Source organism: Oncorhynchus mykiss, chromosome 21, assembly GCF_013265735.2.
Source record: "Oncorhynchus mykiss isolate Arlee chromosome 21, USDA_OmykA_1.1, whole genome shotgun sequence".
NCBI classification, from domain to species: Eukaryota; Metazoa; Chordata; class Actinopteri; order Salmoniformes; family Salmonidae; genus Oncorhynchus; species Oncorhynchus mykiss.
In genome coordinates, this window is record NC_048585.1 from 28,996,020 (window position 1) to 29,013,082 (window position 17,063).

The 17,063-nt window shown below is 41.1% G+C and overlaps 1 protein-coding gene across 2 annotated transcripts in view; it reads left to right on the forward strand.

Annotated features, from left to right (window-relative positions):
- The window catches only part of LOC110501054 (solute carrier organic anion transporter family member 1C1), a 63,526-nt gene that overhangs the window by 18,638 nt on the left and 27,825 nt on the right, over window positions 1-17,063 (forward strand). The window contains exons 3-6 of one of the 2 annotated variants that reach the window (XM_036957578.1): window positions 7,135-7,276; window positions 11,981-12,113; window positions 13,211-13,344; window positions 13,551-13,700. In XM_036957578.1, coding sequence (XP_036813473.1) covers window positions 7,135-7,276; window positions 11,981-12,113; window positions 13,211-13,344; window positions 13,551-13,700 — 559 coding nt within the window. The remainder of the gene's footprint in view (window positions 1-7,134; window positions 7,277-11,980; window positions 12,114-13,210; window positions 13,345-13,550; window positions 13,701-17,063) is intronic. The other variant, XM_036957579.1, reaches the window with a different exon arrangement.

A 17,063-nucleotide genomic window follows, 5' to 3' on the forward strand; every position in this document is an offset into this window, starting at 1 on the left:
AAGCTTGTGGCGTCATTCCCAAGAAGATTTGAGGATGTTATCACTGCCAAAGGTGCTTCAACAAAAGTACTTAGTAAAGGGTCTGAATACTTATGTAAATGTGATATTTCCGTTTTTTTTATGCATTTGCAAAAATTCTGAAAACCTGTTTTTGCTTTGTCATTATGGAGTATTGTGTGTAGATTGATGAGAGAGAAAAAACAACATTTTAATAAATTGTAAAATAAGGTTGTAACGTAACAGACCCAAAAAGTCAATGGGTCTGAATACTTTCCGCATCCACTGTATATGCATTAAAACATATTACAAATGGCATATAATCTTACATTTGATAAAGACATACACAAATAATATGATATTAATAAAACTAACTTTATTGAAAGAATAAGGATAAAGGGGTACATTGTCTTATTCAAACCTGAAAACAAGGTGCAAGTTACATCATCCTTTCATAACCATGGCATTTTATACAACATTCATCTCAGGGATATTGTCATCAAAATTGAACTGGAATTACAAAATATTATGAGAATAAGGAATACACTAAAATAACAATGATGGTCTTTAACAGTTTCTTCTTACATAAGTTCCTCTAGGCCTATAGCCTAATACTCGAAGAGTCAGAATTAAAAATCATTCAAGATCGGGGAAATGACCAGTGACAATCTGAGCTGGGTGAAGACTAGCATACACTTTACTAGTACCTAGCTATGTATGGCATGTATACCTAGCTATGTATGGCATCTATGCATGTGTCCTGTAAGGGTGTGATTGTCCCTCGGCCCTGTTTACAGCCTCAGTAGCATGTTGTTCAATCTCTCCAGCCCCTGCCTATCCTTGTCACTCTGGAGCTCAGGTGACATGTCCATAGTGTCGTCCTCCTCACAAAGGTCTGAGAGCTGACAGTCCACCACAGTGTCCTGGGGAGAGAAGAGAGTATTTACAAAAATATATACCTCATTTATGTATAGGCAGGGGTGAAAGTTAGCCGGAATGGTCCAATACGGCGTATCGTCAAAATAAATAGTGGGGGTACGCTGTACAGGTAGAACATGAGCCTATCACAATAATTAAAACATAGATTAGAAGACAACTGTAGGCTATTACACTATTTGTTATTACTGCATGTCAGTTGCATGAAACATTTGCGAATAGACTTGAAAACTTGTGGAATGCTCTCCAAAATGCGGTGTGGTTTGATGATAAAGAGCCATTTTTGCCAAGGCAGAGATGAGTGGTCGAGCCTGAGACGTGCGCTGACAGCAGTCTACGCATCAATATAGGTTATAAGATTTGTTTGGGCCTAATGAATGTCATTCATAATGCTTTTTGGTGTTTTGTAAGTGATGTTTCTTTTGCGCTTATCAAATTGCACTGTATAGATGCCAGAATGATTAGCCTAATATTTGGAATAGCCTAATAGTCGGAATAGTAACTTAAGTCTGGACACTGACTGTAGGCCTCACATGTAGCCTATTATAATATTCACAACTGTAGATTTTAGTGTTACTGACAGTAAATATGATTTCTTTCTTTCAGCATCTTGAGAGAATGCGAATGCGCACTTAAGGACCTGTATCCAAAACGTGCTGTTTCTTTCAGCGGCATAAAAGCTAACTGTATGCATCCAAGACGAACTGAAATAATATCAGAAACATGTTGGATCGTTTTCACAGCTTTTCATTTTATTAAAACTGGTCCAAGTGATGTAATTTGGTCCCCTGGTCCCTGAATGTCCTTGCTCTGTGAGAGAATCAGAAATGAAAGGGAAGACTTTACCGATGTCAACTAGATTGTTGATGATGCATTGATCATTCTATCGATTTATGACATCATTCTGGTTAACAAGGCTTTATGTAGTATTCTAGATGAGCATCAAGTATTGACAGAAGAGAAGCAACATGTATCTAATTATAGATAATTTGACTGACAAATAGCCTACCAAATGTCAGAAATTAGAGGCAGAAAAATATCTAAACGAGGCTTAAGAATCATTTTCGCTGAGTACTGTGCGCAGGTAGCCTACATGAGCCTCTTGAAGTAATGACAATCCAATGTAAACATCATGACTGGTTGTGTTTATGCCACATTAAAAGGTAGCCTAATACATTGTAAAACTTAAATGACAAATCTTGACTATTAGACCCATTGAAATCTAATTAAATGAATGGGGATTCTAAAGAAGTGCATGTGCAAATAGGAGGTCCCATACCGGGAATAAGTTACATTTACCTTCCAAAAGCTTGGCTGAGAGGCATCAGCATCATGTGGTGGCTTCTCAACTTCCTCCGGCTCCTCCATTTCAATCTCATCCTCTTCGTCCTCGTCTTCCCCAAGTAACGATTACCCTTCAGCACAAAAAAAGGAATCATGAATGGAAGGAAATTGTACAAGGCTTCAGGGTGCAATCAACAGCCAGCATGCATACTATTTTTAGGAATCGTAGCTATCACAGATAAATAAAAAAAACATAATATATCTACATATCTAGCTATGGAGCTAGTTAGCGAGCTAATAATTATTGTAGCTACCTAGCTACAGTGGGGCAAAAAAGTATTTAGTCAGCTACCAGTTGTGCAAGTTCTCCGACTTAAAAAGACGAGAGACGCCCGTAATTTTCATCATAGGTACATTTCAACTATGACAGACAAAATGAGAAAAACGATAGCGCGCCGGACCTCGGGCTAGAAGGTGGTAGAAGGTGGAGGGTTCGAGACCTGCTACCCGCTGTTTCATTACATTGGTGTCAGAAGTGGGATTGGACCTTGCATCCACGACAGTGCGTGTGCTTGGCCGGTGAGCGCGTTCCTGTAAGACGTAGAGTCGCAAGCTAGCTCGAGGACGCGCTCTTTGAAAGGAGGGAGTAGTGTAACGACCCTGGGTTTATAAGTGCGAAAATCGACTCTGCCGCTCGAGCATGCTTTTGCGGCACAGTCGATAGCGCGCCGGACCTCGGGCTAGAAGGTGGAGGGTTCGAGACCTGCTCCCTGCTGTTTCAGGGGGAGGAATATACAAGGCAGTGAATATAACCCACAAAAATTATCTTGGGAGCTGATGTGGTCGGAATTTGATGATGAGGTATTCCAGATTGGGTATTCCTGTACGTTACCACAATCACACCATGTTGTTCATCATGAGACATACTCCTCCACATCTGTGTTTACCGGAAAGTTCCTTCTTCCTGTCCCCACGATGAACGGAGAACCCCGCTGACTGTATGGACGGGGACAATATATCCGGAGAGAGCCAATAATGTAGTGGTCCATATCCCAAGGATATTAGTTCAGTTCTACCCTCCCGGGTGATGTATTTCTGTTGTTTTCTCCTGAAGCACTCTGGAAAGTATGTCAGTCAATCCAATACCTGCCAACGAACATTGTTGCCATAGTGAAACAGGAAAAGTGACTGACGTTGCTCTCTCAACAGAGCACATTAGGAACAAGTTAGATGGTTCTTTCTGGATCTCTTTGATAAAAACTGCCATTTTGATAGGCAAGCTGAGGGAATGGGCCTGGGGAAATGTTGGAGCCACTCTCAAATTCATAGACACAGTGGATGCAAAGGCTGACCGTCCATAGCCGTGTACGAAATCTGTCTTGCCTATTACTATTACTAAAACTGCACACTGTGTACTTATCATACTACATACAATTTAGAACATACTGTTTCGTAAAAATGTATGGAGTAGGCAACAAATACTAATATATTAGACTCATATTAGTGCTGGGGACAATAAAAGGCTACTCTAAAATGTGCAGTTTTGTCACACAACAGAATGCAACAGATGTCTCAAGTTTTGAGGGAGTGTGCAATTGGCATGGTGACTGCAGGAATGTCCGCCAGAGAATTGAATGTTAATTTCTCTACCATAAGCCACCTCCAATGTCATTTTAGAGAATTTAGCAGTATGTCCAACCGGCCTCACAACCGCAGACCACGTGTATGGCATTGTGTGGGCGGGTGGTTTTCTGATGTCAATGTTGTGAACAGAGTGCGCCATTGTGGTGGTGTGGGGTTATGGTATGGGCAGGCGTAAGCTACGGATCAAGTCCGAGTCATGAGTCGCTATGGCTGAAGTCTGAGTCCTGGTCCAAGTGTTCAAGTCTGAGCCACTGGGTCCACATTAACTCAAAATAAAGTTATTTACCCAGTCAGATATAGCGTAGTGGACAGAAAAAATGTAGCAGTGGGGCGGCAGGGTAGCCTAGTGGTTAGAGCGTTGGACTAGTAACCGGAAGGTTGCAAGTTCAAATCCCCGAGCTGACAAGGTACTATATCTGTCGTTCTGCCCCTGAACAGGCAGTTAACCCACTGTTCCTAGGTCGTCATTGAAAATAAGAATTTGTTCTTAACTGACTTGCCTAGTTAAATAAAGGGAAAGAAATATGGTTCATGTCCTTTGAACAGTAGCTAAGGGCTGAGGTGGCCGATCAAGCCATTTTCTCTCAGGAATATGAAATGAAGTGTGAAAGTGGACAGCAATACTACAAATTCAAAGAGCCTACTTTTCTATAGCCTGCTCAAGGGAGAGAAAATACTGTTGTTTTACTATTAAACTCAATGCTGCTATTGATTTTTTATTTCATAAAGCAGTGTGTGTTTCTTAACCAGGCAAAGGGTAGCTAAATGGTGGTGACTGGTTAGCTAAAGTGAAGCAAGAGAGTCACCTGCGCCTTGTGTATAAATGGAGCCGGAGCGGAGCCTGTCTGCACTTCTGCCCACTCTCATCGCTTTCTCCCCGGCAGCTCACCAGCTTGATGTAGGCTGTGTTTGCTGGGTGTGACACATCCTTCCCACTGCTTAACAGAGCTGAGCATCTGTGCTGCTAATATTAATTGTGATTATTATTCAAAAGCTCTCAATCTCTCCAAAAACTCTTATCCAGTCCACACTTAGTAGCCAGATGTTAGTCACAGAGATAATTTTGTCTCGTTTTAGTAAACTGAAATGAAAAATCATTTTAGTTTACTTCTAGTTTTTCTGGCTCTATTTAGTCAGTCATTGTCTCGTCAACTGGCACTGAAAAAAAAGGTGTTTGATGAATATTTTAGTCACTATTTTAGTTGACGAAATTAACACTGAGTCTTCAACCGATTTTGAAACCCCATCCCACAGCTTTATAGCAAACCAATTGGCAGCCAGGGGTAGCAATTTGTTGTTTTTTTAAATCAAGGAGTGGGCCTTGTAATCGCCTAAAAACGTCCTTTCCCCTGACACAAAGGATTTGTATCCAGAGATCAGAGAGTAGCAGCTTGTTATTCTTCAGGATTAAAGCTACATGAAACAATGGTGTCTAAGCCTCTTAAAATAAGACTGTTTGTTAAAGTATGTTCAAAGTTGAAAAAGGTCAGTTTCTCAGGATTGTTAGTTAGCCCGCCGGTCTGGCTCACGGTTCTATGGTGTTGGTTTGAACTGTAATGCTATGATAAATACCACAATATTCTACTCGTTAGCATATCGTCGTACTGTTTCCACTGGTATTGGTAGATTATTTAACAGGAAAGTATGTGACTCGAATGAGTACTTTCTGGTACACAATGGGCCTCAGGATATCGTCACGGTATTTTTGTGCATTCAAATTGCCATTGCTAAAATGCAATTTTGATCATTGTCCATAACTTATACCTGCCCATACCATAACTCCACAGTTCTCTGTTCACAATATTGACAGCAGAAAAATCGCTCCCTCACACGACGCCATACACATGGTCTGTGGTTGTGAGGCCGGTGGAACATACTGCCAAATTCTCTAAATGAACATTACATTCTCTAGCAACAGCTCTGGTGGACATTCCTGCAGTCAGCATGCCGATTTGCACGCTCACTCAAAACTTTAGACATCTCTGGCATTATGTTGTGTGACCAAACTGAACATTTTAGAGTGGCCTTTTATTGTCCCCAGCACAAGGTGCATCTGTGTAATTATCATGATGTTTAATCAGCTTCTTGATATGCCACACCTGTCAGGTGGATGGATTATCTTGACAAAGGAGAAATGCTCACGAATGTAAACAGATTTATGCACAGAATTTGAGAAAAATAAGCTTTTTGTGCGTATGGACAATTTCTAAGAGATTTTATTTCAGCTTATAAACAATGGACCAACATGTTGCGTTTATATTTGTGTACCGTGTAGTTTCCTGGGCTAGTCTTTGATGTGGAAAAACCCATGGGAATGTGGACGTGCCGCTGTGAGAAGACAAACCTAATCTCTCACAATGAGTAGGTGTTGCTAGTCGTGAGTGGCCCAGAGTGGGAAGACTGATGCAATGAATACTAGAGCTCATCTTTCCTAGCCTAGACCCCAATCTGCCTGTGCTATCTTGCCAACACCTTGTCACTAATTGTCACGCCAAACATGTTTGGCACAACAGTTCCATAAAGAGAACAGAAACAGACTGAGACCTACACTGGGTTCTTCACTCTTTTTGGTTCCAGGTAAAAGCCTTTTGGGTTCCAGGTAGAACCATTTTGGGTTCCATAAAGAACCCTTGTTGGTTCCAGGTAGAACCCTTTTGGGTTCTAGGAAAAAAACGTTTTGGGATCCGTGTAGGTTATCGTATGGGGACAGCCGAAGATCCTTTTTAGGTTCTATATAGCACCTTTTCCCCCCTAAGACTGAAGGCCAATCCATAATGTATAAGTTCCTTCTCCTAGTCAAAATCAATCCTTTTTTCATCAGTTGCTAGGGTTGAGTCACCGTTCTCTCACATAAGGAGCCGTCTTAAGTCTGACGTAGACTCTTAATCCTCTCTTTGTCCCTGTCTTCCTCAATACCCTGTAGTTACAGATACACTTTGCCTTCCCTATCAGCCTCCATCCCCCCGTTTCCTTTCCCTCTTCTATCCTCCTCTCTGTGCTTCTATGATGTAGTTAGAATATTAAATAGGAAATGTGATAGCAGGAGCTAAAATAGGCTAATGAGCCAATGAAAAGTACAGCCATGGTGTACATCAGAGCAACACAAGGGTAACTCTCCCTCTCTCTGACAATGAAACTCTGGATACAATCCGAGTACAATCTGATATGTATTAATTATTAATAAGCAATATCTCTTCCCCCCCCATCCCCTTTCATTTATCTCTCACTTTCTGCCACCTCCCTCTCCTTTCTTCCTCCCCTCGTGCTCTTCAGATGTTCCTTGTGGCCCTATCGTTTGCCTACTTTGCCAAGGCCTTGTCTGGCAGCTACATGAAGAGCACAATAACCCAGCTGGAGAGGCGCTTTGACATCCCCAGTTACCTAACAGGCGTCATCGACGGGAGCTTTGAGATAGGTAAGTAAGTGTCTGCGTCACAGGTCTCCATCCCCATGTCCTCACCTCGTCCTCATCCCCAGGGCTATTTTGGGCTTCCGTTCTATCCATGTTGTTGTGAAAGAGAAGAGATGTGAATGAATGAATGGGTCACCTAGGCCTTCTAGGAAGTCATCAGGGCCTCATTTATCAAATGTGTGTGTGTGTGCACAAAAAACTCTAAACCTTGTATGCTCCAGATTTCCCACAAAGGTTGGTATTTATCCATCTTGCGGGAAAGTGTGCGTATCTCCAAGTACAGCTCAGACCATTTGTACGCACAACTTCTAGTGGTTGATCAGTTGTATTGCAAGCAAATATTGTTCTTATGGGGGAAATGGTGTTTGATGCACGGGAATAATAAAAACATCATGTGGGCCTAATGATAAAACAGATGCATTTGCTGTTGGTAAGAAGATTGCATAGCAGCATGTAGCTTAATATAATTATTTTACTTTTATTATATAAGCCTAAATCATAATCATATTGTACGGCGTCTCTCCTTTTCTGACATGACTGGTTTATTCCCGCTACAGAACAAATATTAGACTACCATTTATCTATCGTTCATTCAATAGCGCACCATGCTGAAAAGTGTATATAGAACGGTAGCCTACTTAAAATATTTGACATTATGGGTAGGCCACAGTAATGCTGTGAGGTAAGAGGGCGACATCATAGTCTATTTAATCTCAGAGTCTATTCTAAGGCAAGAGATCTAAACACCATAATTTACTGATAAACAAGATATCGAACAACAATTTGTCTTTTGATTAGAAGTGTTGGCTGAAGACTGTACTTTTAAATTGTTTGAATAGACAATCAATCTTGCAGAATGTGCGGCCAGTGTTTGGCACTCGCTATAGGCGGCATGCATTTTTTTTGGTTTGAAAGTCACTGAAACACATTCTGCCTACACCTCTACAGAAATCTTATCAAACTTACCATTGTGCCTTCTTTGAGAAACTGTCAAATCGCATACACATATTTGCAGATGTTATCGCATGTGCAGTGAAATGCTTATGTTTCTAGCCCCCAAAAAACTAGAAATTAAGAAATATCAGATGAGCAATAAGTACTGCATTTTTTTTACCATGCTGCCCTACACTCAGCTTGGCAACAAAAACAATAAGATCAGCTTGTGGCTTCCATCAATGTAATTGTCTGCCTAATTTCCAATCCCCCATATATTGTTTGGGTAATGTATATATAATATATATATTTTTAAATACAGTACCAGTCAAAAGTTTGGACACACCTACTCACTCTTTTACTATTTAAAATAATAGTGAAGACATCAAAATTATTAAATAACACATATGGAATCATGTAGTAACCAAAAAAGTGTTTAACAAATACAAATATATTTTATATTTGAGATTCTTCAAAGTAACCATCCTTTGGCTTGAGGACAGCTTTGCACACTCTTCATGAGGCGTACCTGGAATGCATTTCAATTAACAGGTGCACCTTGTTAAAAGTTAATTTGTGGAATTTTTTTCCTTCTTAATGCGTTTGAGCCAATCAGTTGTTTTGTGACAAGGTAGGGGTGGTATACAGAAGATAGCCCTATTTGGTAAAAGACTAAGTCCATATTATGGCAAGAACAGCTCAAATAAGGAAAGAGAAACGACAATCCATCATTACTTTAAGACATGAAGGTCAGTCAATCCGGAAAATGTCAGTCGCAAAAACCATCAAGCGCTATGATGAAACTGGCTCTCATGAGGACCGCCACAGGACAGGAAGACCCAGAGTTACCTCTGCTGCAGAAGATACGTTCATTCAAGTTACCAGCCTCAGAAATTGCAGCCGAAATAAATGCTTCACAGAGTTCAAGTAACATTCACATCTCAACATCAACTATTCAAAGGAGACTGTGTGAATCAGGCCTTCATGGTCGAATTGCTGCAAAGAAACCACTACTAAAGGACACCGATAATAAGAAGAGACTTGATTGGGACAAGAAACATGAGCAATGGACATTAGACTGGTGGAAATCTGTCCTTTGGTCTGATGAGTCCAAATTTGAGATTTTTGGTTCCAACCGCCGTGTCTTTCTGAGATGCAGAGTAGGTGAACAGATGATCTCCGCATGTGTGATTCCCACCATGAAGCATTGAGGAGGGGGTGTGATTGTGTGGAGGGTGCTTTGCTGGTGACACTCAGTGATTTATTTAGAATTCAACACACTTCAGCACACTTAATCAGCATGGCTACCACAGCATTCTGCAGCCATCCCATCTGGTTTGCTCTTAGTGGGTCTATCATTTGTTTTTTGACAGGACAATGACCCAAAACACACCTCCAGACCTCCTATGTACATTTTACGGACAAAGTTTATTTTACATTCGTTATCTTTTTTTTCCACTCTTCCGCTCGCCTCGAGCCTTTCTGTGTAGAGTAGATGGAAACCAGGAGAAGCCTGCTGTAGGATTTGCTGTGTGCCTCTTGCCATGGCTCCAATGCCCCCAGCCACAGGGAGAGAGAAAAGTGCTGAAGCATCTCAGGAGAGCTCCATAGACTAGCCTCAAAGTCCTTTCTGTATTTAACCACTCAATAATAGCAGGATGTACTCTGAACAACAAACAAAGCAGTTATTCTAGTCCACACAGTATTCTAAATGGATGAAGGAAAAAATCAACACATTTACAGTCAGAGATCATCAGTTCAGGTGTTTTCAGCATAATAGCACAATCAAAACAGTTATTTTCCTTAAGCAGTATTTTAAACTAACGAAGGGGCACAATTAAAGTGTCATTATCTGGCATTTCCAAGTGCTAGGTTTGCCTTAGTCAGAGAGCAGTTATTTCTGGAGTTCAGAAGTTTAGGCATTCTACAGCAGGTTTCTGAAGTGGTACTTCCCAAATCCAGCACCCTTGGAGAATAGCCTACTCACTCCCCTTAATAATGAGAGCGGCTGGAGGTCCTTAAGGAATGGACGTCATCCATCCATCCTTGAAAAACAACAATTGGTTCCATCATGAAATGACTGCTTTTTATTTACCTCATTAAAGTTTTTATTGCCCACCACTCTCCTCCACTACCCACATTCTCTCTCTCTCTCTCTCTCTCTCTCTCTCTCTCTCTCTCTCTCTCTCCCCCCCTCTGTTTCCCTCTCTCTACTTCCCCCCTTTCTCACTCATTCACTCACTCACACCCCCCCCCCCCCTCTCTCTCTCACTCTACCCCAACCCCCAACCCTCCTCTCTCTCTATCCAGGCCACGGCACAGTCATTCAATTGGCCCTTGGTCATTCGATTAGGAGGGTTCTTCTTTTCTTATGATTCAATTTGTAAGCATTACCAACAGAGTGAATGTGAAAATGGATTCCAAGTGGTCACCCTATAAGTAAAAGGAGGGCTGTGTTGGTTACATTGCCTACTTTGCCATTTTCTCTTTATTAAATGGGCCATAACTTTAAAACTAGCAGAGATCCAACTCTGGAACTTTGATATGCCCGTAGAGTACAGACCCCGCATTTTGTTATATTACAGCCTTATTCTAAAATTGATTAAATAAAAAAAAGATTAGTCAGGATCGACGCAAAGGTGAACTGAGCAAAGTACAGAGAGATCCTTGATGAAAACCTGCTCCAGAGTACTCAGGACCTCAGACTGGGGCGAAGGTTCACCTTCCAACAGGACAACGACTCTAAGCACACAGCCAAGACAATGCAGGAGTGGCTTCTGGACAAGTCTCTGAATGTCCTTGAGTGGCTCAGCCAGAGCCCGGACTTGAACCTGATTGAACATCTCTGGAGAGACCCGAAAATAGCTGTGCAGCAATGCTCCCCATCCAACCTGAAATAATTTGAGAGGATATGCATAGAAGAATGGGAGAAACTCCCCAAATACAGGCGTGCCAAGCTTGTAGTGTCATACCCAAGAAGAATTGATTCTGTAATCGCTGCCAAAGGTGTGTCAACAAAGTACTGAGTAAAAAATAGTTTTTGCTTTGTTATTATGGGGTATTGTGTGTAGTTTGATGAGGAAAAAGACAATTTAATACATTTTAGAATAAGGCTGTAACCTAACAAAATGTGGGAAAAGTCAATGGATCTGAATTCTTTCCAAATGCACTGTATATTATTTTCAACAATATATTGGAACATTTGCCGATACATTTTTGTATACTGCAATCAGAATACTACTCATATTACAGAGCAAGCGGTAAAGCTTCACATGGCACCAATTTTTGCTTTGTAACATCTACAGTCTTAAGGGAGGCTAAAATGTCAGAAATATACCAACTTTGATGAATTATTTCTAAATTATGCTTTTAGATACAAATGTCAAATATATGTCAACAATGTCCTTTTTTTTGTCTGGGTTTCATGAGTAATCACTCTATAGTGGGAATTAGGAAACCAACGGTGCCACTATGTTGAAACTCACCATGACAACACACTTACATCAATGAGAGGAATTAGGCATTGTGATTGAGAATTAATTCAAGCAGACCATTGTGTCAGAGCTGGGGTCAGTTCCATGTCAACTCGACAATTCAAGAATCCATTCAGGAATGGAATCGAAATAGAGTTGTAAACAGAAAAACTCTTATGTGAAAATGCATTTTACTTTTCCAATTTGTGAATTGAATCTCGATTCATCAGATTTGTCAATTTGAGAACTGAAATGGCAACTTAGAACACACTAATTCTGTGTCTGTCTGTCCCCCTACCAGGTAACCTGTTGGTGATAGCATTCGTGAGTTACTTTGGTGCAAAGCTGCATCGGCCCAAGATCATAGCCATGGGCTGTGTACTGATGGCAGTGGGAACATTCATCATCGCTCTGCCACACTTCCTCATCGGACGGTGAGGTTTTACTGACTTTTAATTTGAAGGAGGATTAACTTACAATGCTTGGGTTTCCAGCTTCCTTTTCAAATCCAAATTTAGCAGATGTTATTGCAGGTGTAGCGATTTGCTTTTTTGAATGCACTTGTGATACAGTAAGCTAAAGCTTATCTGGATATGTGTGTAAGTGTGGGCCTGTGCCTGTGCGCGTGTGTGTGTGTGTGTGTGTGTGTGTGTGTGTGTATTCTGTTCTGAATCACGTTTCCAGTGATCCTCTATTTAAAGGAAATGTCAGTCTACAGTGCATTCAGAAAGTATTCAGACGCAAGTATTCAGGATACACCTGAGCTCAGTTTCGAGTCTCATAGCAAAAGGTCTGAATACTATGTAAATGTGTTATTTCAGTCCCAAAAAATATTTACATTTGCAAAGATTTCTAAAAACCTGTTTTTGTTTTGTCATTATGGGATAATGTGTGTAGTTTGATATATAAGGCTGTAAAATAACCACATTTGGGAAAAGTCAAGGGGTCTAAATACTTTCTGAATGCACTGTATTTCTGTGTGTTTGGACAAAGTCTGGTAAAGGACAGATATCACTGTGACTCTGTAGTGATATGTTAATATACTGAATTTTGCACATATCTTCTATATTGTGTATCATCGTTTGTGAGATGAAGCATTGCTGTGTGTTATCATGCGTTCCCATTAGCTTGGCTTGGTCATGAACGTTTGATCAGTTTTATCAGTTTTATCCCTCCCACAAGATGGGAACATGTGGAATCTTAAAGAATATATGCTGCACTGTATGGAGTCTCTTTTTACTGAATGCCAAGAGAAGTTTTACTATATGCAATTTTACAGCTGTGGGATGTTTTTCTGAAAAACACTTCAGTCGTCAATTGTTTGTATTTTACAGGTGAAGCCAAGAAAGCTTCTTCGTTAAGTATTGTGTGTAACATGATGCGCTTGAATGTATAAAACGGTGTTTCCTAAATGTTTCATTGCATATCCAAAGCACTCATGTTCTGCTTTGTCTCTGTCCTCTCTAACTGTATAACGTGGTGCTTTCTCCCCTCCCTTCGCTAAACAGTCGCATTGGTGTTTTGTACGCAGCTATAAGTTCGAAACGTCAATCCGATCGTCAGTGAATTCAACCAATAACCTCTCTCCATGTCCAGCGCGCCTGTTGTCACCCTCCTCGCAAGCTTCGGGTGACCCGCTTTCTGAGGCACCAAGCACAGGGACAGGTGTGTCTCACACACACACACACACACACACACACACACACACACACACACACACAGACACAGACACAGACACAGACACAGACAAGCTCATGTGCATACATGCATTCAACCATGCAAACACAAACCAACACACACACACATGTACTCATGGACACGCGAATTCACGTGCTCAGTGCTGTATCTATTCTCTCTCTCCCCCTTCCCAGTAGGTTGTGAAGGAGAGTCCAACCTCTCCATGTGGATCTATGTGTTCCTGGGGAACGTCTTACGAGGGATCGGGGAGACTCCAGTGCAGCCCCTTGGGATCTCGTATATAGATGATTTCGCCAGGGAGGAAAATGCTGCATTTTACATTGGTAATAGACCCATTGGAAATGCAAACACATTTTAGATAATGTCACTATGCATGATTTGAAGTACAATATGTTAAGTCGATCCGACGGTCTGAATAAACTGCCTTTCAGTCTGATTCATTAAGGGCCCGATTCACTAAGGGCCCGATTCAATCAGATACGCTTTAGCCAACATCCGGATAGCTGATGCTTAATACTGTGTGGGAGGTGGAACTCCATTAGAGCTGTCAAATCCACAAGTGACTCCCAGCTTAACACGTAAAGCAGGCATTGTCATTGGCTGCACAGAGTCGCTCTGTCACGCCTGCTCCCGCTCCCCCTAGCTCCATGCTACCCATCATTATACGCATCTGTTACCGTCATTACACACATCTGTTACTGTCATTACGCGCTGCTGTTACCGTCATTACGCGCTGCTGTTACCGTCATTACGCGCTGCTGTTACCGTCATTACGCGCTGCTGTTACCGTCATTACACGCTGCTGTTACCGTCATTATGCGCTGCTGTTACCGTCATTACGTGCTGCTGTTACCGTCATTACGCGCTGCTCTTACCGTCATTACGCGCTGCTCTTACCGTCATTACGCGCTGCTGCACTCATTGGACCTGAACTCCCTCTCTTTGTTGATTGCCCCTGCATATACAGTTGAAGTCCGAACTTTACGTACACTTAGATTGGAGTCATTAAAACTCATTTTTCAACCAATCCACAAATTTCTTGTTGTTAACTAATTGACATAATTTGAGTCAATTGGAGGTGTATCTGTGGATGTATTTCAAGGCCTACCTTCAAACTCAGTGCCTCTTTGCTTGACATCACTGGAAAATCTAAAGAAATCAGCCAAGACCTCAGAAAAATAGTTGTAGACCTCCACAAGTCTGGTTCATCCTTGGGAGCAATTTCCAAACGCCTGAAGGTATCACATTAATCTGTACAAACAGTAGTACGCAAGTATAAACTCCATGGGACCACGCAGCCGTCATACTGCTCAGGAAGGAGACGTGTTCTGTCTCCTAGAGATGAACGTACTTTGGTGCGAAAAGTGCAAATCAAGCCCAGAACAACAGCGAAGAACCTTGTGAAGATGCTGGAGGAAACCTGTACAAAAATATCTATATTCACAGTAAAATGAGTCCTATATCGACATAACCTGAAAGGCCACTCCGCAAGGAAGAAGCAACTGCTCCAAAACCACCATAAAAAAGCCAGACTACAGTTTGCAACTGCACATGGAGACAAAGATCGTACTTTTTGGAGAAATGTTCTCTGGTCTGATGAAACAAAATCTAACTGTTTGGCCATAATGACCATTGTAGTGTTTGGAGGAAAAAGTGGGAGGCTTGCAAGCCATTTGTGGCAAAATGGCTTAAGGACAACAAAGTCAAGGTATTGGTGTGGCCATCACAAAGCCCTGACATCAATCCTATAGAACATTAGTGAGGTGACCTGAAAAAGCGTGTGTGAGCAAGGAGGCCTACAAACCTGACTCGGTTACACCAGCTCTGTCAGAAGGAATGGGCCAAAATTCACCCAACTTATTGTGGGATGCTTGTGGAAGGCTACACAAATTGTTTGACCCAAGTTCAACAATTTAATGGCAATGATACCAAATACTAATTGAGTGTATGTCAATTTTTGACCCACTGGGAATGTGATGAAAGAAATCAAAGCTGATATAAATAATTCTCTCTACTATTATTCTGACATTTCACATTCTTAAAATAAAGTGGTGATCCTAACTGACCTAAGACAGGGATTTTTTTTACTAGGATTAAATGTCAGGAATGGTGAAAAACTGAGTTTAAATGTATTTGGCTAAGGTGTATGTAAACCTCCGACTTCAACTGTATGTATTTTGTATTTTATAAAGATCCCCATTAGCTGTTGCAAAAGCAGCAGCTCCTCTTCCTGGGGTATACAAAACATGAAACATAATACAGAACATCGTTAGACAAGAACAGGTCAAAGACAGAACTACATACATTAAAAAAAAAGCCACACAGCCTACATATCAATGCATACACACAAACTATCTAGGTCAAATAGAGGTGAGGCGTTGTGCCACAAGGTGTTGCTTTATCTGTTTTTTGAAACCAGGTTTGCTGTTTATTTGAGTAATATGAGATAGAAGGAAGTTTCATGCAATAAGGGCTCTGTATAATACTGTACATTTCCTTGAATTTGTTCTGGATCTGGGGACTATGAAAAGACCCCTGGTGGCATGTCTGGTGGGATAAGTGTGTGTGTCAGAGCTGTGTGTAATTTTACTATGCAAACAATTTTGGATTTTCAACACATGAATGTTTCTTATAAAAAAGAAGAAGTGATGCAGTCAGTCTCTCCTCAACTCTTAGTCTACAGAGACTGGCATGCATAGTATTGATATTAGCCCTCTAATTACAATTAAGAGCAAAACGTTCCACTCTGTTCTGGGCCAACTGCAGCTTAACTAGGTCTTTCCTTGCAGCACTGGACCACACGGACTGGACATTAATCAAGATTAGACAATACTACAGCCTGCAGAACTTGCTTTTTGGAGTGTGGTGTCAAAAAAGCAGAGCATCTCTTTATTACGGCCAGACCTCTCCCCATCTTTACATCCATTGAATTTATATGTTTTGACCATGACAGTTTACAATCTAAGGTAACGCCAAGTAATTTAGTCTCCTCAACTTGTTCAACAGCCACACCATTCATTACCAGATTCAGCTGAGGTCTGGCACTTAAGGAATGATTTGTAGCAAATAAAATGCTCTTAGTTTTAGAGATGTTCAGGACCAGTTTATTACTGGCCACCCATTCCAAAACAGACTGCAACTCTTTGTTATGTGTTTTAGTGGCTTCATTAGCTGTGGATGCTGATGTGTATATGGTTGAATCATCAGCATACATTGACACACATGCTTTGTTTAATGCCAGTGGCAGGTCATTGGTAAAAAATAGAAAAGAGTAGAGGGCCTAGAGAGCTGCTCTGCGGTACACCACACTTTACATGTTTGACATTAGAGATGCTTCCATTAAAGAAAACCTATTAGATAGATATCTCTGGATCCACGATATGGCAGAGGTTGAAAAGCCATAGCACTTAATTTAGGGCTAGGCGTCTCGCTAGCGGGGCAACTTCCTGTGAAACTGGGGGGTGCGCAATTCATATAAATAATCATAAACATTATGGATATTAAACATTTAGGTACATATAAGTGTGATATATCGGTTGAAAGCTTAAATTTGTGTTAATCTAACTGCACTGTCCGATTTACAGTAGCTATTACAACGAAAACATGCAATTGTTTGAGGACGGCGCCCCATATCAAAATATTTTTCTAACGTCACAGGTTTCATAAATTCACAAATAGAGATTAAA